General features: G+C 30.9%; 4 protein-coding genes across 6 annotated transcripts; all 4 read right to left on the bottom strand.

Moving 5' to 3' along the window:
* Positions 1–229: 229 nt before the first annotated feature.
* LOC120130529 (phenylalanine--tRNA ligase, chloroplastic/mitochondrial-like) lies at positions 230–12,345 on the bottom strand. Of its 2 annotated transcripts, XM_039147754.1 has the most exons (11): positions 12,335–12,345; positions 3,909–4,115; positions 3,257–3,447; positions 2,346–2,552; positions 2,067–2,184; positions 1,591–1,667; positions 1,084–1,263; positions 943–987; positions 729–833; positions 501–614; positions 230–402 (listed from the first exon to the last, which is right to left on the bottom strand). In XM_039147754.1, exons 2-11 carry the CDS (start codon positions 4,105–4,107, stop codon positions 352–354), a joined length of 1,287 nt encoding a protein of 428 aa, XP_039003685.1. In that variant the 5' UTR covers positions 4,108–4,115; positions 12,335–12,345; the 3' UTR covers positions 230–351. The 2 variants fall into 2 exon arrangements, with proteins under 2 accessions (XP_039003685.1, XP_039003684.1); XM_039147753.1 differs by lacking the exon at positions 12,335–12,345 and having other exon boundaries at positions 232–402; positions 3,909–4,138.
* On the bottom strand, positions 9,202–10,135 carry LOC120130530 (proline-rich protein 1-like). Of its 2 annotated transcripts, none has more exons than XM_039147755.1 (3): positions 10,043–10,135; positions 9,806–9,931; positions 9,202–9,673 (listed from the first exon to the last, which is right to left on the bottom strand). In XM_039147755.1, exons 2-3 carry the CDS (start codon positions 9,891–9,893, stop codon positions 9,357–9,359), a joined length of 405 nt encoding a protein of 134 aa, XP_039003686.1. In that variant the 5' UTR covers positions 9,894–9,931; positions 10,043–10,135; the 3' UTR covers positions 9,202–9,356. The 2 variants fall into 2 exon arrangements, with proteins under 2 accessions (XP_039003686.1, XP_039003687.1); XM_039147756.1 differs by having other exon boundaries at positions 9,806–9,919; positions 10,043–10,118.
* Positions 9,950–12,607, bottom strand: LOC120130527 (cytochrome P450 85A-like). Its single transcript, XM_039147752.1, has 9 exons — positions 12,330–12,607; positions 11,801–12,122; positions 11,574–11,723; positions 11,234–11,482; positions 11,063–11,149; positions 10,888–10,966; positions 10,442–10,548; positions 10,235–10,359; positions 9,950–10,139 (listed from the first exon to the last, which is right to left on the bottom strand). Exons 1-9 carry the CDS (start codon positions 12,518–12,520, stop codon positions 10,052–10,054), a joined length of 1,398 nt encoding a protein of 465 aa, XP_039003683.1. The 5' UTR covers positions 12,521–12,607; the 3' UTR covers positions 9,950–10,051.
* Positions 12,608–19,935: 7,328 nt separating this feature from the next.
* Positions 19,936–21,038, bottom strand: LOC120130658 (the record flags this gene model as incomplete). Its single annotated transcript, XM_039147854.1, has 3 exons — positions 19,936–20,296; positions 20,385–20,653; positions 20,966–21,038. Coding segments are annotated over 3 exons (453 nt in total), but the record flags the coding sequence as incomplete, so codon positions are not given.
* Positions 21,039–23,146: the final 2,108 nt, after the last annotated feature.

Here is a 23,146-nt window from a genome sequence, read left to right as displayed (position 1 = left end):
GTTATAATTTCAACGCTATTGCAAAAATGTTGTAATTGGATCATTCAATGCCTTGTATCTTAAGAATTCTATTGGATCGATACATTTACCTCGACTCTTTTCGGCTTTGGGTTTATCGTATGATAATTATTTATCCATAATTTTGAAGGTAATACTACGCATTTTTATTATCAAAAAGTAAAATAATAATCAAATTGAAATTTTTATTACAAACACTGTCACATGTTTCAACCGGATTTGCAAAGTTCCAGTATTGAATAGGTTAGGGCCATTTGATTGTGCTCCAAGCAAACATTCAGATACATGGTTTGAGAAAAACAAGTTTATAGTTGGCGTAGACATTGATAACACTCATCTCAGAACAACATTTAACTTTTTCTGCACCTGCTCGCGCACGTTCCACTGCATTCACAATCAAAAACCACAATTTACAATGTGGTTTTACATCGAAAGAACACCTTCAAACTGAAATAACAACAAAGCTAACGTGTAGTAGTTACCTGCAGATTGTTAATCTCCTCATCTGTGAGTGAACGCTCCATGGATCGATATGCAATACGATAACAATGACTTGTCATTCCTTTCTTGTTGGTAAAGTTATCTATTAAACTCACCTGGTAGTGACAAAACAAAAAGTTAAACTCCTACCAAAAAAGATGGTCAAATGCTTCGTATTACCATTGTTGAAAGACTTTAGGTGGTGGTTGTTATTGATTTAAATTGCTCACCTCTTCAACAAGATCCCCAGCTATTCCTCTTATAACTTCACATAAGTTGTTCTCCGTAAACGATTCATTGATCCAAAAGCTCATATCTTTGTAACAGGGAGGATACTGCAAAAACAATTGAGTTGTCAACCCATGTTTCTGTAATAGGCATCAAACAATTAAAAGAAAAAATACTGTGGAAAGAGTTAAATGGAACCGTTTCCTTAATTTATACCTTTGAAAAGGGTTTAAACTTCACTCCCATTTGACCTTCGGAAAACTGTAATCAAATAGCTTAATCAGACTTTGGAGGAGACACTAGATTAGGATTCCAAGAATTCAACATTCAAATCATGGAGCTACATTCAGCATCTACCTGTGAGGTAAATCGCTCATCAGTTGTCCAAAATAGGCGAATGTCTGGAATGTCGAATAAAACCATTGCTAGCCGCTCCAATCCAAGTCCAAAGGCCCAAGCAACACTGTCCAGTCTACCGTTACTTTTCAATATTTCTTGCTCCATCACCCCACAACCCAAAACCTCCATCCATTTCTCCTGAAATTTGTTGTAGGTTGCTGGTACGTTATACTCGGTGCTAAAGTTAATCAGATGTACTAGTAATTAACTTAAAATGATTCAGATAGAACAAGTAAAGTAGAAGTGAGGACTAAAAGCCAGATTACAAACATGCATGTAGTCACCGCCCTCTAAATATAATGTTGTTAAATAATCATAAAAGAATTTTTGACAAAAAGACTATGAACACTGTAATAAATCAAGCAAAGGAAAAGGCAAAAGCTACTCAAAATACTTCAACTAAATAATTTAAACTTACAGCAAAACAATAAGACCATCTTACAGAAAAAAGGACAAAGAGAATACCTTAAAATAGATTTCAAGTTCATATGAAGGATTGGTAAATGGGAAATAGGCATCAATCCAACGCATCTCCACAGCACCTGGAACGTTAACAGATTGAGGCTAATTGGCGTATTTTAGTCTTTACAATGCAAACCTTTGACGAGTAACTTCATAAAAGTGATCAGAATCTATAGTAGTCAGTTAGTTACTTCTTTCCATAAAATCTTTTGTAGATTTCATAGCATGACAGCACTAATATATGCATCTCCATGGTATTTCCAATAAAATGAAATATAATTGCAAATCTGCGATTAATTCTTTTCAAAAAAGCTCCATCTCATTACCGAAACCAATAGTATATTCATGATGCGAACAAAGATCTTGGTTCAATATGGAATATGATTTTTTGCCAACGCCAATAATATACTCATTGTGGCAGGTATGTATAATTTTGCAAACATGTAATACCTCAATACAGCTTTGGATCTAAAATTTACCAAATAAATGGCGAGCTAGGCCTTCTAGACTTTTCTTTAAGTCCTCAGCTGCATATGAGGTTGGATCCAAACCTGACCCCTCCCAAATATCTGGTGTAAAAACACGAACCCCTTCCATCTGCAATGTAAAGGGGAATATACTTTAGAGGGGAACAAAAGAAATGACCCTGAATTATGAACATTAGCATCTTATAACAAATTTTACATGTCAAATCAAAGCTCTTCGAGGAGAATTTTATAAAGCTAGTAAAATTGAAGATAATTTCAACAAAGTGAAACCTGATGAAACACGGGGTAATGTGTAGAATCTATAGAATCTCTACGGTAAACATCGCCGGTTACAAGGAAATGAGTGTGTCCCCTTCTCAACAGCTCTGCTTGATGTGCACTTGTATGACACCTCAGTACAGTTTGAGAGTCAACATAATATGTATCATTATAGCTCCTGCTTACATGATCGGCTGGCACCAATACATCATCAAAATTCTGGAAAAATAATAAATAAAGATTTACTGCCATAACCAAATAAATTTTCTCAAAAACTTGTCCAATGATCCAACATATATTGTAACATAATTAAGACAATTTAAATTAGTTCATCATACAGAGGAGAAAAGGTTATTTAAGGATCACATAAAATTGGATAAACATAGAGGCCTAGAATCCAATAACGTAGATTTTTCAATATATAAGCGCGAATTAATTCATTGATCATTCCACCGCTTAAGAATTGAGTGACCCTAAAACCAAAATAAAGACTCTTTTAGAAGTTGGTCATGCTGCTTGTAGAGCTCCAAAAACAACTGTGCAGAAAAGTAAAACCCTTGTGCACTGAAGGACTTAATGATACTCAAAATCACATGTTCAATTTAACAAATTGACTAGAGAGCCCAGGTATATTGAACAAACATGCTTTTCAAGCCATATGTAAGGAGAAAAATGTCTATTATCTCTTTCCCTCGGTCACTAATCCAGAGACAAACAAATACAGAAAGGTTCAAACTTACATAGTAACCTATGAAATCCATAAGGTAATACAAAAGCAGACAAGCTTCTGTTATCTGCAAAACTTCATATAGATCATAGGATTGAATTTACAGAAATATCTAACCTCAAAAGATATTCCCTTTCCATCCAGTATTATTTACGCGAGGAAAAGAAAATACAGGGAGCTGTGGATCACGTTGTACCTGTTTCACTGATACAATTGGGCAGAGATCATCAAACTTATCGAACTTAGTCGGGTAATTAGTATCAAAATATTCATATATCCCATTCTTCAGAATCCCAATTGGGTGGTCATTCCTTCTGTGGAGCTGCATTCCCAGTTTCGAGAAAATCGTGTCCGGAACATTGTTTGTCGGGTCATCCCTCACCACATCTACAAATCCCATCATCCAATAAACACTAAGCCAATTGTAAACTATGAATACACATAAATCCATGAATCAAAATCCCTCACAATAAAAATATTTAAACCAAAAAAAATATCACCAATTGATTCCCATTGCAGATTATTTTCAATCATTTAACATTACAACAGGAAGGGTGTAATCGGCTTAGATTAACCACCTTATAAACATCTTCCATTACAAAGCATTCCAAACAAATACCCAATAAATTTAATTTCCTTTATCAAATACAACTTGCATATACAAAGGGCATATTCTCATAGCTCCAAATTAGATTAATTTAAGGGGAAACTGCCCATTCCCCAAAGAAAGAAAATGCAATAATAGATGGGCTCATCTAGTTAAAATGCAAAATCAGAAAACAATGAAATGGCCCAGTTCAAGAACAGTCAATAAGAAACCAAGTTCACAAAAAATAGCATTTTTCTACCATCTTTAGCAATTTTGATTCCACCAAGCTCTAACACGGAGGAAGCCACTGGTTGTCTCCATTTTTTCTTAGAAGAAAGAGAAGCAGCAGCAGAGGAAGAAAACGGTAAGCAAGAAGAGAAGCGTTTGAAACCATTTATGTGGTGAAAAAGGGAGGTTTTGGAGAATATAGCTGAATGAGCACTTGAAACTACAGCCATGAAAAAGCCTTTGGTCTTTTTTCAGTGTTGAGAAGCTTCAACCATCTGCCGCCGAATTGGTTTGTTTATCTAACATATTTCTCAAGGTAAATTCAATTTTAGATCATAATATTATGTTTAAGTTTATAAATTACTCATCTAATTTTATAAAATTTCAATCGAGTCATTTAATTGCAAGTGAGTCTTGATGGGTAAACTATAAAACATTTCACTGTATTATGAGTAAATTTATAACCGGATCACTTTATTTATATAATTTAACAATCACGTCACTCCAATAAAAATAATTCAACTTTTTGTAACACATGATGGTTAAAATTAATTTTAAAAAGATTAATTTTATTAAAAAATTAAACGTTATGACTAAATTTACCTTTATACATTTTATTATTGTGACTTCTTAATAGAATCACATTACATCCCTAGTAAATCTCCTGAAAAATAAGATAATATTAATACATAAATAAAGGTACAAAAGAAGAAAAATTTGTTTGTCACTGAGCCTAGGATCTTCAGCTGTTAAGCACAATCTGAACTTCCCAAATACGTTGACAATGGCATTTGCATATGTGCTACAAATTTTCTAACCTGTTTTGCCATTCGACAAAGCAGCAGTGGGGTTGAGCTCATCCCAAGCTTGAATCCAAGAGACCATGGCCTCGGCCAGCTTGTGGAAGTAAAGGTCAACTTGGCCAGCTCGGCGCATAGTATCGAATTACGGTTGCGGATTGGAAGTAAAGGTCAACTTGGCCAGCTCGGCGCATAGTATCGAATTACGGTTGCGGATTTTATTGCGGATGTATTGAAAACACTTCGATTGACTCAATAGGATGCAATTGCAGAGTTGCGGTTGCGGATGTTGTGAACGTTACGTAATGTGTCACGGCTATCGCAGGCGTGATTTCTTCCTAAAAAATCACAATATATCTAAAATATTATATTTATATAGTTTGCAGTTATCTTTTAATATACTAATATTAATATACTCTTTTAGTATTTTATTTTAAAAATAAAAATGCAATTTCATAGATAAAAATTTATTAAAAACAAATATAAACCATACAAGTGCTATCATAATGAATAATGGGTAATAACAATTATAATGTTAATGAATAATATATAAATAATCTCACTAAAAACATATTAAATTTATCATATTTTAACATAAAAACGTTCATTTTACATAACTTAGAAAAAAATACATAAATACAAATAAAAATTTTATTTCTTATAGTTTACTACCAAAATGAATGGCATGGCAGATCTAAAGCATTTCCATTTTTATTATTGTCTTGGTTTTGATTCCTTCATGTTCCATGTGAAGAAGACATCACATTATGTGCATCATAAGATGCATCATTGGTAGTAAATATGTTGCATGATAAATGATGACTAAAAAATCCATAACTTGGATTTTGTTCATGGTAAAGTGGATAATATGCATTTGGTTCATAAGAATGAGAACCATAAGATTATTCACTAATTTCATTATCATTTGTAGCTGAACTATATGATGATGAACCTGTAAATGAATCATAAAAGTGTTCTCCCATCCTCCTATGAGTTATATCATCCTCATCTCTTCTATTTTGTGATGCATTTGTTATATACAAACCTGAATTATCAGTATGAGAATATCTGAATGTACCTTGATATCCATGAAAAGTATTAGAATAAATGTGTTCATATTCTGGTTGGTAAGTACCTTCATTATCGTCACCATGATCATCACCACCACCATCATCATCATCACCATCATCATCATCACTTAACGTCGATAGTTGAACATCTTCCTCATTAGATGGAGCAGATGAACTATTCATGTCTTCACCTTGAGTTTCTTTATCAGTTTCATTAAGTAACTCCTCAGGCAACCATGAGAAATTTTGTTCACTATCAAGCGTACCATCCTATTTTTCTTCAATCCATGCATTTAGTAGATCCTCTTTTTGAAAAATATTCTCAAGATTAATCAGATTAAAATCCACAAATATTAAGATACAATTCATAAAGTATTTGTACATATATCTTTATTATCTATAAAACTATAGCCGATAATTTTTTTTTGTTTACTAGAGTTAGTCTTCAAAATAGCAGCTTGAGCTAATAATGTTCCGAAAGAATCTATTTTATCTCGATATAACAACAACTAAAATAAATAAATAAATTAGTAGTTAAAACATGATACATTATAAGTTTTCTCAAACCATTTAAGTATATAAAATACATACATGATTCATTGCCAAAATTTGATCATTCAAGTTTGGTTCTATCATTTGTATGACATTTCTAACGCCGTTCATAATTTCACGAATCACTTCACTTGTGAAATTGTCGTCGTATAAAAATTGTGGATTTAAGAAATATTCTATACAAAAAAATATAATAAATATCTAAATAAGATATCACAATTTAAATTTAAAAGTTTTATAACGTACCAACATAATGTAAATCATCATTAAGTTGATTATTCCACCCTGTATCAATTATTTCTCAATATTTCTAGTAATAGCGATAATCTCTTTGAATCGTCAATTTTGCTCTGTCCATGACTTCATAAATAAAACCCATGGTTGGTTTTTCATCACTATCACACATCCTTAATACTTTAACCAACGGTTCTTGGGTCTTTAAGAAATCACCCGCCTTTTTCTAAAATTGTGTGGAGTTAATGACTTTCATCATCTCTAATCCAGCTGGTTTTCTTACATATGTGGACCTTTTTCATTCTAAAGAAGTCACCATTTCTTTGAGTGTTGTTTGATTCTAACAATAGTCTCCAAAGCAATAAAATTGGTAGCGAATCTAGTGATCCAAGGACGTAAGAGTTCTATATCTTTAGTATATCTTTTCATATAATCAATCGTCCATGCATGATTGTATATGAAAGAAGTGATCTTTTTTGCTTGATCTAAGACACTTTTCACACCTTTTTTATTTCCAATTTCTTCCAAAATAAGATCTAAGCAATGAGCAGAACATGCTGACCAATACAAGTGTTTTCTCTTTTGCATCAACATTTTACCACCAACTTTGATTGATGGTTCATTGTCTGTAACAAATTGAACAATAAATTCTTCATCAATTTCATCCATCATTTTGTCCATTACATCAAAATAATACTCAGCAGTACGAGAGGTAACATTGCTAGCATCAATGGATTTTTTAAAGATAGTACCTCTAGGACGTGTCATTTTTCTTCTTCTCTTATTGCTGCATATAAACCATTTGTTATTCATTATATGAAATCAAATAAGCTAATAAAGTATTCAAAAAATAAAATAATAATTATAAAACTTAAAACTAACAATAAAATTTAACCCTAACAATAATTCTAGATTCAACTTTTAAAATAAATTTAATTTTTGGACTATGTAATAAACAAAATAATAATAAAATAACTTACTTGTATGTTTCACTTCAATGTTGAGTTGAGAACTAGTTTTGAAGTTAAAATGAAAAGAAGAAAAATAATCTCTTGAAATGGTGGGGAAAAATTAAAAAATTTGAAAGAAACTCTCTTAGAAATTAGAACTTTGGAGAAAGGAGAAAGGAGAAGTGTAAAGAAATTCACACTATTTGCTTTAATAGTTAGTACTCTTACACACATGTACACTTGTCACTTTTTTTTTCTTTTAGTCAAAAAATTTGTCCAAAAATATATTCCTTTCTTTACTTTATTTATAACATTATTTATTTATTTATTAATTATTAATTAGATAAAATTTTATAATTTTATAATAAAAAGATAAAATACATGTAGTATTATAATATTATAAAGTAAATTCTTCTATTATACAAAATTTATATAATAAAAAATAAACATATAATTATGGTACTTAATTTTAATTTAAGAATTTAATTTAAAATTAATTCCGTCAATTTTAGCTATGAGAAATATTCAATTTAAATTAAAATTAATTTAATTTTAAAATAATTTAATTTTAAAATAACGTGAATAAATAATTTAATTAATTCAAATTTAAGTAATTAATTTAAACATAACTATTATGATATTATTAATGATATATATTTATAATATATTTTTAAGAATTAAATTAAAACAATTCATCTATGCAATTTTGTAGTTCGGATAATTTAAGTTCGTTGCGGCATTGCAGTGCAATTTATAGCATGTTGCGGCGTTACGTAACGGTTTTAGACTGCAACAGTCGTGATGCGGTTTCCTTGTCACGTTGCGCTAATATTGTGTCACAGTAACCTTCAAAAACGTTACGATGCGATCGTTACGTTGTATTGTGGCTGCAATTTACTTCGGCTTTTGATAAAATAGTCACTTTAATCATTTCTCTTTTTTTAAACACTATATTTTGAGACAATTTCTTTGGTTGAATGAAAATCGATAGTTGACTAACGATCAACGTATATCACTGACGTGGTGTAGGTCACGTGTTGAAAGTAAGGGCACGATGCATGCTATTTTTCGAAGCAACGACACGCGGAGTCCTTGAACGAAATGTTGGAAGCCTTGGGACCCAGAATCCTGTTAATGTCATTCCTGTTGTAAAGCTCATAATCAAAGCCATTAGGGACATCGATGGTCCTCGAAGGGTCACCGTCTTGAACGATGATGAGATGGTAAGACTGAAAAAAGGGCCTCCCCATCTCAAGAAAGTCCAAGTTTCTTATAGTTGGTACTTGGTATAACGATACCGAGCTCATCTTTCAGCTGATGCTCTGGTGTTGCTGCAATTGCTACTTCTATTGGAGACGCGGCACGAGTTTCCGGATAAAGAGAGGCGAGAGACATCTTAAGAGTTTTGCATGGAATGAGGAATTCTTCAAAAGCTCAAAATCCCAGTGTTTTTGGCTCAAGACTTAGTTTTTGTTTGCCAAAAATGATTATTTAGAATTATTGAGCGACTTTAGTGATAAAAGAGTGTTTTTCTAGTTTCGGATTCGAACAGCTACAAGATTTTGGATTCAAATATTTATGTCTACAAGGTATGTGTGCCTCCATTATCAAAGGACTAAGAAAATTATGGACATGTACTACCTTGTAATCACCCTAAAATAATATCAATTGTAATAAATTAGAGTACAAAGTTTATTAATACTATAATACCATGCGAATGGAAAAACTTACCTTTCTTATTAGTACGCAACGTCACTTATAAGAACAAATCACAACCATTTCCCCTTAAAAAAATCATAAAATTAGAAGAAAAAAAATCGAAAATCAATCTTTTGACAAAGAAGTAGCAAATGATCATAGAGAATTTATATTTTCAATAACCATTAGAGAAGATGAAAGGTGGAACTGAATACAACTTCATCTTCTTGTTGTGGAGCAGTCGACGGTAAGAAATGGGAGCACCCGTCATTCCTTTGTTAACATCTGTCGCAACTTTACAAGTCTCCAATGGCGATTCTAGAAGGAACGCTTTGCAATCTGCAAGCTTTAGGCTGTGGCGAATGAGTTGGTGAGGGTACAATGCCGCAAGGTAATATCCCTTTGAATCTGTCGGTGTGTTTAAGATGGAGAAAGGTGCTGTTTCATAACCCTGCTCGTCAACAGCTACACATGTTATTCTAGCAGCAGCTCCTGCGCTCAGATTTAGGAAAGTAAATGAACATAGCGGTTCGATGAATTATTCTTGTAATTCAGATTATCTAAAGATAATAGTATAAGAAAATTGCTTCATGGGGAATAGGCTTGATTAGTTGGGGATTATACCTTTGATTGGGGTTGTTTTGGGGCCTGATTTACATAGAATAATGCCTTCAATAACAATGGAGAGTCGTTTATCTTTCACATCAAGCATGGGTTTATCTTCAATACCACTACAGTCTACATTAGATCCTAGGAACAGGAAAAATTAATCATTTCCTACTCTTGTTAGAACATGTTTTAATTGTACAAAATCTCAATTTTTTTGTTCTTGATTACTCTATATCTCACTTATATACATACATCTACCAGTCAGTTGGATGAAACTCTAATGTGCAGTCCATTTGGTGCCTCCACTCTTGGAAATTTCATCAATTTTTCTCCCCCAACTTCTTCCCATCTGCACCCACAAAAGAAAGAAAAATCAATTTCCTTTTTTTTTCTTCTTAAATATTATTTTTCAAGTAAATTACTTTTTCTAGACAATTAAATTACCTGTATCTAGTTACAAAATAGTGAAGGAAAGTGGAAATTTCTGCAATTCCAAGTTCCTTCCCTGGACATTGCCTGGTGCCTCCTCCAAATATCAAGAAATAACTTTGAGATTCCAAGCCCTTGTCCTGTTTTCATCAACCATTTTATAATCATGCATGGATAAAAAACAAAAACCAAAAATTGCAGGAGAAATTAGGGTTTACTAACCATCCATCTCCATGGACTGAAAGCTAATGGATCTGGGTATAGGAATGGATCATAGTTTATTTCCCTTGTATAAACATAAATTCTCCACCCTTTAGGAATCACAAATCCTGAGAAAATAAGTTAATTAGTCATTGGTGAACATTCAATCATTTGGCAAAGAGTTGTAAAAGTTATATATATATATATATATATATATAAAGCTTCCTTTCTTTTGAAAAATCATTGAAAAAATATGACAATGAATCATCCAGGGAACAGTCTAGCTGGATTGGTAGGTATACCATTGTAAATCATGATAGGGGTAAGGTCCACCAAAGCAAGATGATCTGATTTTCTTTTACATTCTTTTTTATCACAAAATGTGTAAAAAAAGGTTCTAAAAAGTGCAGTTAAACTGCAAACTCAGCTTCTTGAACACATAAAGTTGAAATTTATTAATGGCTCACCATTTAGTTCCATTTCTTGAGTAGTTTTCCTCAAGACTCCATTAACAATTGTAGCTAACCTTGAAGTCTCAAAAATTACCTGCATCAAAAGTAGCAAACCAAATCATTAAACTTTTTACTATTAATTATTAAAAAAGAACAGAGGGTTCTTCAGAAAAGTTACAAATTTACATACTGCTCTTGTAAATCTCATTGACTTCAGGTCATTCCAATCAATCGGTTCATCAGCTTTTTTTCTTGCTCTAATTCCCATATGCTCTTTCTGGGGAAATATATAACAGTAAAATCAAAACCAGAGGAAAACAAATGAAACAATGACAAAAGAACAGCTCAAAGTTGAACTTACTCTTAGCTCTTCAAGAACTGTTGGATGATCATGGAGATACTTGACAGCCATCATTGATGTTGTCGAAACAGTTTCATAACCAGAGTACAAGATTGTAATGATTTGGTCAATGATCTCATCATCACTTAGTTTATGTCGATTACTGTCATCATTTTTCATCAAGTAACCAAGCATGTCCTTGTGGTATTCTTCACTCTCTCTTCTCTGTTCTATCAGTTGTCCCAGGATCTTCAAAATGTTTTTTCTTGCCTGCAAAATCATTGTTAGACCGTAAGAACATGAACTGAAATAAAATACAAAAGATATAGGAGCTGGAGATGGAGATGGCTTGTGAAATTACCTGAAATCCTCCACGATAATTCGTACCGGGAAGATCGATAGGAAGCGATAAGGTGCCTAAAACGAGTTTGAAGAACTCAGGCATGAATTCTTTAGCTACTGAACTGGACTCAGCACTGGCGATTTGCTTAAGTGATGATAAAAAAGCCATCTGTAGAAGAAGAGGGGAAAAAAACATATTAGAAACAAAGGAAGAGCTTTGAATGTGACATATTCAAGGACACAAACCTCTTTGGTCTTGTCTTGGATGTTAATGACTTTGTTGTCCCAATTACAGAGGAAAGCTCTCATGAATTCATCGATTTTGGGGAGTTGTTGTTGTCTGATCATAGTGGGGCTAATGAGGGCAAGGAGGGCACCTCTCATTTGCTTATGAGTGGAGCCATGGACGGCTGCGATGTTGCATTTGCCCAAGATATCGAGCATGGACAGTGGATAACCCGGAACAAGGCCCTTGGCTTCGTTCATTAGTATATATCTGTTGAGCTCTGGATCCATGGAAATAACAGTAGGACACCCTAGGATATGTGATTTGAAGAAACTGCCATACCTGTTTGTTAATAACCAAAAAAAAAAAAACTCTATTAAAACCCCATGATTCTTACTCTTTTTTAAAGCTAAATTTACAAGAACACCATCTTGAATTGTTTTCAAGTGACCAAAAAAGAAAACACCGTTGCTTCCATAAAAGGAAAAGAAGAAGAAGTTATTTCATCAAACAGCTGTTGTGTTTACAAAGATTTGAGGGTTAAAATACCTTGCTCTTTGGTTTTTCATGAAGTTAGGGCCTTGCTTGAGAAACTCAGTGGTTTCCCCAAAGACAGGCCAACCCATTGTACCAGGGGGCAGACCTTTCTTCCTGTATCTCATCTCATTCCATCTCAAAACAGCAGTGCATATGCAGAGCACAATTGAAAACAACCCAATAATCACCATGAAAACACCCATTATTTCTCCCAATAAGCTCTCTTTTCAAAGGAAAAGAAACAACTTCTCTAAATTGTTGGGGAGTTCTCCTAACTCTAAATTTGCCAGAAGGGTATATATATAGGCCAAACCATGCAGCACAGTAGGAAGGGGACCCTACCCTTAAAGACCTCGAAGTAATATAAGCAGGTCCAATAAAAATTATTATAGGAATCCATAGTTGTTTAAAACATTTTTTTAATAATCTAAGTATCAAGCCCTCTTAATTAACTAGATATATTTTAGAATCTTAAACTCTTTCACGCTTAACTATGATTTAAAAAATTAATATGTAGATTAGGACACAACTCATTCTTCAAGATTTTCAGCACGAAAGTTTGTTTGGTAGTGTCTGAAAAACCTTTAACAGTTTCTATTTGGTATATTATCTATGTAGTTCGATAAATATTTCATTTTTATGTGAACTCCATGTATTCTAGTCTTTTCTCTAAATATAAACTAATCACGTCGAGTCGTATAAGATTATAAGAATATAAAAAAAAATTATAAAATATTAAATGTTATTACATTTCTATCAAATATTATCTATTTTTTTAATCAACTGAATTGGTTTAAATGGTAAACAACTCAATATCGCTTAAGCAAAGTTTCATGTTCGAGTCATTGTGTATACAGAAAATCTACGTTGAGAGATTCACCGATTAAAATTAAATGTACGATCCGGGTTGATTTAGATTAGTCAGAGCGAAGTCTTGAAGTTAGAGGAAAAAACTGTAATATTTTAAAGTGCTTCGTATATGGTTTAAATTCTGATTGACGAGGAAAAAATGTTTTATTTTCTTTGCCAATTTAATTAACCTTTTGTGTTTAATATTTCATATAAAGATTAAACAATTTATGTATATTTAATACATATATAAATTTATATGTCGTCAATTAATTATAATATATTATCTTTAAAGATAATTATTAAATTTATTTTGAATGAATTCTGTAATTATTTGTTAGAATTTTGTATATTTACATTAAAAAGAGAACAATTCTTGATATTATAAATCAATCAAATTAATTGAATTAAAAAAGGATTTGGAGTTTTGTTGATCGAATTCCATATTATACATCTAAAGCATTTTTGCTTTACTAATTGAGGGAAGGAATATGGGCACGATCATTCAAACCCTTACGCTAAATTTGCATTACGTGCCGAAATTTTAGGAATTTTCTTAATATATCAGTTAAAGCATCACCGTTGTCCTTTTATATACATGAGATTTAGTTAAAATAAATATTTAAATTATGCATTTTTATTAATTTTAAATGTTTAATTTTTTTTATTAAAGTAAATATTTTTTAAAATTTTTATTTTAAGGTCAATTTCAATATGAACGTTAAAAAGATTTCAATCACTCAACACATACATACGTCGCATTTATAATTTTATGAAAATTTTAATTTAAAAATATTATTTTTATAAAGAAAATCAAAATTCTCTAGAATACGAAAAACTCACAAATTTCATAATCTCGAAGCTTGTTATCATCATTGGCTATCATTGTCGGCGTCGAACGTCCACCCACCCGTCTTTTGACCATCATTACTGGTCATTCCCTTCTCATTGTGCTAATTTCTTAAATCTTTAAACTTAAATCTATGAATCTTTCTAAATCCTAAACTCTTACAATTAAATTCATAAATATCTTTAAACCCTAAATTCCTAAATTTTCAATATCCAAATTCCTAATACCAAAGCCTATTACAGCAGTCAGACACCACCAGTGTTGTTGAATGCGCAACTATCCATATTCGAACGTCCAATCACTCGTCGTCATATCCTATTGATGATCATCTCCATTATTGTCGCCTTAATTCCCTAAGTTCATAAACTTAAATTCTTAAATCTTTATAAACCTTAAATCTCTAAACTTTCAACACTCGGATCCCTAATCTCAAAGTTTATTACGATGGTCGGCCACCACCGTCCAATATGCATTTGTCATCGGACTCCCATTGTTAGTCATCCCCTTAGAATCGTTCAAATCTCTTAAATTCCTAAATTTAAATGAATTTAAGGTTTTATAAATTTGAGAATTATGGTTTTATAAAATTTTTGGTGTTTTATGAAAAATATTTTTTTAATTAAGAAATTTATTTTAAAAAATTAAATAAAATTAAAAATGAAGCCACATGCTTACTTGACAACTAATGAACATTGTCTATATGAAAATTAATAATTTTTCAAGTGCGTAGCAAAGATGGTCCTTTTGTCAAGGAGAAGTGGCAAGTATAAAAGCACCCTTTGCCATTAATTAGTACTTAATGTCCTCTGCCAAAGATCCACCCGAGTTTGGTACCAGCCACATCTTCTGCCTTAATTTTACACCTAAACCATATGATCCATGCCTTTGGTGTAAAAATCAACAAAAACATATCTTATGTAAAGAGAAAATGGTCCAGAAATGGAAGAAAAAAAGCTTGTGGTTCTTGCTTCTTGGCATTGATTGAATTATGATAGGGCAAAAAGCCAAATTGCAAATTGCAAATTGCACACGGCTCCGTACAGTAGGTGTACAAGATGATCAGTCTAATCAAGCATGTTACAATATTTCATTCATAAAGGATATGGATACTGAGCCTTTTTGTCTTTGGAATTTCTCTTTGTATTCAAGTTCATTTAATAATGAATAAGTATATCATTTTTTTCTTACAGTAATAGATATATAATATAATTAAAATATTATTATAAATTAGTTATTCATCGTTAAAATTGAAAGAAACATTTAATGTGTTATGGTATAATAACATCTTTAGTTCTTGAAATTTATACATTCTATTAATTTTGTCTTAGTTCAAAATAAATCAATAAATTTAACTTTTAATATTTAAAGATTCTAATAATTTAATTATTTTTTGTGATATTACCAAATCAAGCGAATCTATCGTTTTAGAGTATTAATTGGATAATTGCATTTTACTATAAAACAACAATAAGTTACTATTAAATTATTATCATACCATAAAAGTAATGACATATCTAGGAGAAGAACAAAGACATAAAAATAATGATTTTTTTACGAACCAAGTGACCTCTGTGGTAAAGAAATTGTTGTTATTCTTTGGGGATTCGTGTTCGAACACCATAGATATCAGGGGTGCGAGCGTTCAATATCGAGAGGTTGAGAGTTATCTATGAACAAATATTATCTTGTACTTATCCCATATTGATAAAAATGATGATTTTTTTATTAATGATAGTTTTTTTTAATACGAAGGGTTATAGTTATTGAACTGTTTTGGATTATGATCGAAATGATAAATTTTATAAGTTTTATGGACTCAAACTATTATTACACAATACCAAGTCACTATTTCATTTAATATTTAATGATAAAATAAATTGCTTATAATAACATTTAATTGAGTAGTTATTGGTAACTTTTAGAATAAAAAAGTAACTTATTTGTTACCAAACCATAATTATGTGACCTCCCCTGTATTTTTTTTCTATTGAATTCGTGTTGTGTTCTTCTTCAACCCCCAAAATTTTCCTACTTTTCCCGAAGTTGATTGCTTGTCTTGATGTGGAACAAAAGGTGGAATAGATGGTGACCTAATAGAATTCGTAGGATCCATGGCCAAATCCTTAGAAAAGGATTTGCCACAATAGATGCATTTAATTTATTCCCCATATATATATATATATATATATATATAAAAATCTTTAAAAAAGTTTAATAACAGTTAAATGCTTATAATAACATTATTGAGTAGTTATTGGTAACTTTTAGAATAAAAAAGTAACTTATTTGTTACCAAACCATAATTATGTGACCTCCCCTGTATTTTTTTTCTATTGAATTCGTGTGTGTTCTTCTTCAACCCCCAAAATTTTCCTACTTTCCCGAAGTTGATTGCTTGTCTTGATGTGGAACAAAAGGTGGAATAGATGGTGACCTAATAGAATTCGTAGGATCCATGGCCAAATCCTTAGAAAAGGATTTGCCACAATAGATGCATTTAATTTATTCCCCATATTATATATATATATATATATATATATATATTAAAAATCTTTAAAAAAAGTTTAATAACAGTTACATCAAGTGAGAATGAAGACGTCTTCATATTGAAATCTAAATTTTATTTAGGAAATTATTTATTTAATTGATTGTGTCCTCTTAAAATTTTATTTGTACTCACCTATACAAAAATATAATTCAAATTTAGATAAGAAATGAAAATTAAAAAAATCCACGTATAATTTACGTAGAATGAGATTAATCCTTTACTAACTTTAATATAACCTTATAGATTCAGTTATAGTCAATTAAACCTTGGTAGAGTTACTAAAGATTTGAGGCTATATTAGAGTTAGTAAAGGGTCATACACTTATATTTTTCACTATGATTTTGTATTTCAATTGTTTTATAAGACTAATCCTTTATTTAAAAGGTTGTACACTTTTTTCAATAGTTCCAAAACATTAGTCAAAGTAAAGGTATTGGAATCCAAATGATTGAACTCCACCCATATGCATGAAGACTGGACAGCTCAAACCATGTTAACATACATACATATTTTTTCCTTCTCACAAACACAAAAAAATAATAATAATAATAAACATATTGGCCATATGCTCGTGGACATCTCTAGCATGTGACAAATGGAACAATAAGCACCTTCTAATGTTAATTATATGCACATAAATAAGATAAAATATAATTGAGAGGAAGATTGCCGACACATAGATTAGTATTTGATTACAACGGAATAGAAATACTAAAAAAGAAATGAAACACATCAATATATTAAGAGGGGGGAAATTGAAAATGAAAGAAATCAGACAGATAATAAATATTATTTTATATCGATTAATTAGGCATTATTTAAAAAAATATTACCAATTAGTTTTAGGTCGGGAGAGGGATGTCCACCCACACGAACACATGCATCTCATTTGTGCACTTTTAGTTATTGCCAATCAATTAATAATAAATAATAATTACCAACAATCAGTTGGTCTAATGGGATAAGACATTATGTCCTTAAGTAATGTTAGGGGTTCAAATCTTGACGTTTGCGAATAGAGCAAACTGGGTTGGGAGGGTCGCCATCGCCTATGCAGTACCCAATCTGAATTAATCGATCAATAGATCGGATACCAGTGATTAATTAAAAATAATAATTTATTTATTTATAAATTTAAAGTTGTGATGTGCATTAAAAGTATTCCAGTTGGTGCACGAGGGCATTTTTTTGTTCCCTTCTGCTTTTCGTTTTTTTTTTCTCTCCTGGAAAATTAAAAATAAAATTGATAAGTGCCGAATTTCTTCACATTAATTATTTTTATTTATTTATCAATCATTGTAGTCTCAACACAGGCGTCCGTGCAGTGTATGTGAAAATGATGGCCAATTATTCTTCCAACGTCTTAATTTTGTATTTGCTTTCGATTTAATCATGTGCTAATATTAAGCTCATCACTCTTGTTAGCCGATCAAATTCCAAATTTTGGATACTCGATATCGATGCTTCCTTGGAGAGCTTAAGTCAAAACTCTAAACTTTTGATATGATTCATCATTTCATATCATGGAGTAAGAGTTAAATTATTTATCGACAGAACATATCAAAAGTTTGTGTTTTTACTTAAAATGCGATTGATTAGAACCCTAAACTAGAAGTACAAAAGAAAAGGGTCAAGAGATCGTACTCGATTGAAATGATTGGAAATTGGCTTGGCTCATAACAGCAGTCGTCACTCGGCAATGTGTTGTAAAGTAAGACGTGTTCCTGGTCAGACTCGTACAACTTACCTGAAATACTATCGCTTACGCATCCGTTTGTCAAGTACCCGTAGGATTGAAATTGAATGTTGCCTAACTTGTTTGCAGGACCAATCTTTATCGACCAACTCACGCGGATGAATTGATCTTTCATCTGCAAAGGGGATGACGGAAGGTGTTCGATAAATTGCCAGAACGAGGGTTTTGTTTGTATCCTAGATTGGCAAAAGATTTCGAGGGTCGTGGATTCGCTTCAGGCCAAGTTTGTCTTCATTGTTGCGACCAAAACTTTATAGTGGGCAATGTTCCCTGTTTGTGAGTGAGGGCATTAGTAAATGAACCATCTCAATCGGTGACTCGGACCCAATATTTATGTTTATTGTTGAGATAAATTAACCTTAAATTTTTTTTGCATACATTTTGCGTTTAATGATTTCATGAAATGTAGAGGTGGGCGTGGATGTATGTTTTATCCGTATGAAACGATGGGTAGTTAGCATTAAGGGTGTAAAAAGCCGACTCGACTTGTAAAACTAACTGAAACCGACTTGAGTCAAAAGTGTTTTTGACCTGCGTTGTGGCGATCCGAAACCGACTCGACTCGGAACTGGTGTTGACCTGAACCCGAGTTGGACCTGGAAATTGTGGATCTGAACCCGACCTGCACCCGACCTGAGAACGACCTGAACCTGAATTAAACCGAAAATATGATACCTGAACCCGAACTGCATCCAACTGATATGAACTCGAACCCGAGATTGATATGGTAAATAACTGATATTACCCGGTCTGTTTTCAACCTGACATGTTTTCAACCTGACCTGTAATTGACTAAACCTGTAAATAATCCGACATGTTAAAGTGATCTGATATTTATCTTGACTTATAAGTGAAGTTATAATTAATATAATTATGTTATTTTAAATTTATAATAAACTTATGATAATTAAATTAATATGATTACTTTTTGAAATTTAATTTTTATATTAATTATATTTTGTATATTATAAATTTAGTTTTTATAATATACAACTTTTGAATATTTTAATTTATTCTTCAAATTAATCCAAATATGTAATTTATTTTAACCATAATTTAACCTAAAATTTGTTTTTTCAAACATATAACAATATAACTTGGCCAAATGATTTTATTAACAGGAGATGTGATTAGCATATACGTATATTTTGGGATAAAGTTGAAATGTTCAAAAAATGTTAGGGACCCATTTAGAACAAAGGTCATAGTTTGAGGATGAAATTGAAATATTCAAAAGTTTGAGAACTAATTTAAAATAATTGTCATAGTTTAGATATGAAATTGAAATATATAAAGTTTAGAGTCCAATTTAAAATAAGAGTCATATTTTAAAGACATGTGATGCAATCAACTCTTTTTAATTAATATTAATTATACTTGTCAAAACTTTTATTTCAGATTTTAATAAATTATACTTAAAAATTTAGGATATAAAATTTTAAAAGATTTAAAATTAGATTACTAACGAAAAATATAACAAATATCTAAGTTATAAAAAAGTTTAAATATTTAGAGGGCAAGATTGTACTCCAACACCCCTCCATCCCTGCATATATCACAAGTTATATAAAAACCTTGATTATAGATAATGGCAGGTGCTAACGTGTTAGTGGTTGCGTGAACCAAATTAGAATGGTTAACTAATTATTTAGGAAATCATTCAAGTTACCCCTAACAAAAAAATCCATTGTTTTTTAAACAATGGAGTTAATTAAACTACAAAGAAAAGCCTCTTAAATTCTCATCTTGTTCCTGGTACAAGAAAAAATCGAGCTCTGTTGATCAGATGTAAATGGAGCATTCTAAAGTGTCAGCAGCGAGATCTCGGATCAACTGTCGATGATCGTGTCTTGTCGATTGAATTTCAGACGCTAATGACACCGGATACCCAAGGGACGAAAACAGGCACATTCGGGTGGCTATTTCTATATTCTTCAGAGTATCGGTCCTTAAAGTTCAAAGACGGCATCTCCGACTGCAATTCAATTAGCTTTGAGTTGAAAACAACTTCTGTTGGATGTAAATGTGCCAAGAAATGGTAACTTAACGGATTGAAAGCTTACGTATTTCAGCCAGCAGACCATGTGTTTGTGTTCATATTTATCTGGGGAATAGCAGCCGGACTCGGATGGACAATAAACCCATATGTTGCATTTCTTTTGATCTGGCTTCGCGGATTTTGCTTGATCTAGGCAAGCCTGGCAGCAATCAGCTGCACTTTCTTGGAGGTTGGAAAGACCCCATCGAACACAATCACCATCATAATCAGTATGAATTTCAGGGTTGCATTCTGGTGGAAGAGGCCTCCCCGCTAAAATTTGTTCTACATCTTCTGTACAATAGAATTAGACCTCATTGACATCCATTTCAATCATGATATTAACTTATAATATGCATGATATTTTGACCTATGTTGTCCAACTCTTCATTTTCCGAAAACCCGTCTCCGAACATTTGGATATGGGGTATGTGGTTATGATCCTTCAATTATATGAATAAAGAAAACCTTTGAGAAAAAAATGAACATACCCTTGTTGGATCGGATATAATCCCATTATCCAACAGTCACTCCCGTGTTAGAGTAACGTAGTTATTTACGAGAAAAATTTATGGTTTTGATCAACAGGAGAAATCGAACAATTACCGGTATCTTCCACGCCTTCAGGCTTATCATTGTGTTCTTGATTCTCAATTGCAATGGGTATCCAAAGGCCAATATTCTGACAGCGCAGCCCAATCTGACTCCAAGACTTTTACTAAATTCCCTACAAAATAGTATGTTTAAAGTTCTGCGACAAGTAAAAACCGTTTTAAGCTTTTTATCTTGATAATTAACTAAAAGTAACAAAATATACCACCTTTCGGATTATGAGTTACCTGCTTCCTCTTGCAGAAGAGTTGAATTCAATCCCTTTACTCCATCAGCTAACTTTTTAGCTTCTTTCAGTTTCTCGTGGCGCCAGGTTTGAACCGCTTCTGTAAACCCAAGATGAATATCAACACAATAACTAGCAAACATGGGACGGACGTTACTGCTAATTACGTCGAAAGAACAACAAACACTTCAACGGTAACTCTAACCCGATGGTTGAAATGGGTATCCGTTACCATTAAAGGAGTCGAAGAAATAAGTTACAAGTCAAAACCAAAAGCAGAGTATAAAAGGTTGGTCCTTCCTGACAAATACAACTTTTTGATTGGCGTGAAATGATGTTGATTTTGGCGGGAAAGTTTACAACTTTATGATGTTGATAAGCGAGGGAGAAAATCCGCGTGTTTTTTAATTTTATTTGACTTTGTATTTTTGTCTCTTAGTTTTAAATTTATTCAATTTAGTCCAAATTTAATGATTTAATATATTAATTTAATCTTCATATTTTACCTTTTTTCAATTTAATCCAAATTTAATGATAGAATTTATTAATTTAAGCTTCATATTTAAAAAATTTTCAATTTGATCCTTATATATTTTTCAATTCTTTCAATTAATATATATGTTTATATTAATAAATTAATATATAGTTTATATATACTAATGAACTATATAATATATAGTTTGTATATACCATATACTATATAGGTTATATATAGTAATGAACTATATAATATAGAGTTTATATATACTATATAGTTTATATATACTATATAATATATAGTATATATATATATTATATATCTATCTATATTATTATAGTTTATATATACTAATAAACTATATAATGTATAGTTAGGGTTTAGGATTTTTATATAGTTCATATGTAAATTATACTATGTAGTATATATAGTTTATATATATATATAATATAATATATAAATATAAACTATAGTATATATATAGGTCATATGTAAATTATATAGTATATAAATATCAACTATAGTATATATATATATATGTCATATGTAAACTATATAGTTTATATATAGTTCATATGTAAACTATAGTTCATATGTAAATATTAACTATAGTTTATATGTAAACTATAGTTCATATATAAATATCAACCTTAGTATATATATTTATATATATAGTTCATATGTAAACTATAGTTCATATATATAGTATATAAATATAAATAGTATAAAATATAGTATATAAATATAAACTATAGTATGTAGTTTATATATATATAAATATAAACCCTAAACCCTACATACTATATATATAAACTATATAATTTATATTAATAAACTGTATAATTTATACAATATATATTATTTATAATTATACATAATACATAATATATAAATATAAATTGTATAGTTTATATATAATTCATATATAATTTATATAAACTATGTAGTTTCTATATATTCAATAGTTCATATAAACTATATAGTATTATAGTTTTTACATGGTATATATACTTTATACTTTATACATAATATATATATAAACTATATGGTTTATATATAATACATATATTTTATATATAAACTATATAGTTTATATTATATATATCTATATTAGTTGTTTTAATTTTTTTTCTCAACTTAATACTTATTTATATTTATTAATTGGCCCATAACCTTTTAAATGAGTATAATTTAGTACCTTTTTGTATTAATTTCAACCTCAAAATTTAAAATTATTTTGATTTGATCCCTTTTGTCTTGTTTAATATATTTAAATTTTTATTTGTAATTTTATATTTGTTCAATTTAGTCCTCCAAATTTTATTTGCACCCGAAATTGACCCATACTTATTACTTATTTCTATTTTTAAATTGACTCATAACTTTTTAAATGAGTATAATTTAGTACTTTTTGAATTAATTTTAACCTCAAAATTTAAAATTATTTCAATTTGATCCCTTTTGTGTTGTT

The sequence above is a fragment of the Hibiscus syriacus genome, unplaced genomic scaffold, assembly GCF_006381635.1.
Source record: "Hibiscus syriacus cultivar Baekdansim isolate YM2019G1 unplaced genomic scaffold, ASM638163v2 tig00110548_pilon, whole genome shotgun sequence".
Taxonomy (NCBI): Eukaryota; Viridiplantae; Streptophyta; class Magnoliopsida; order Malvales; family Malvaceae; genus Hibiscus; species Hibiscus syriacus.
The sequence above is the reverse complement of the archived record's forward strand: the minus strand, read 5'-3'. Positions and strand labels throughout refer to the sequence as shown.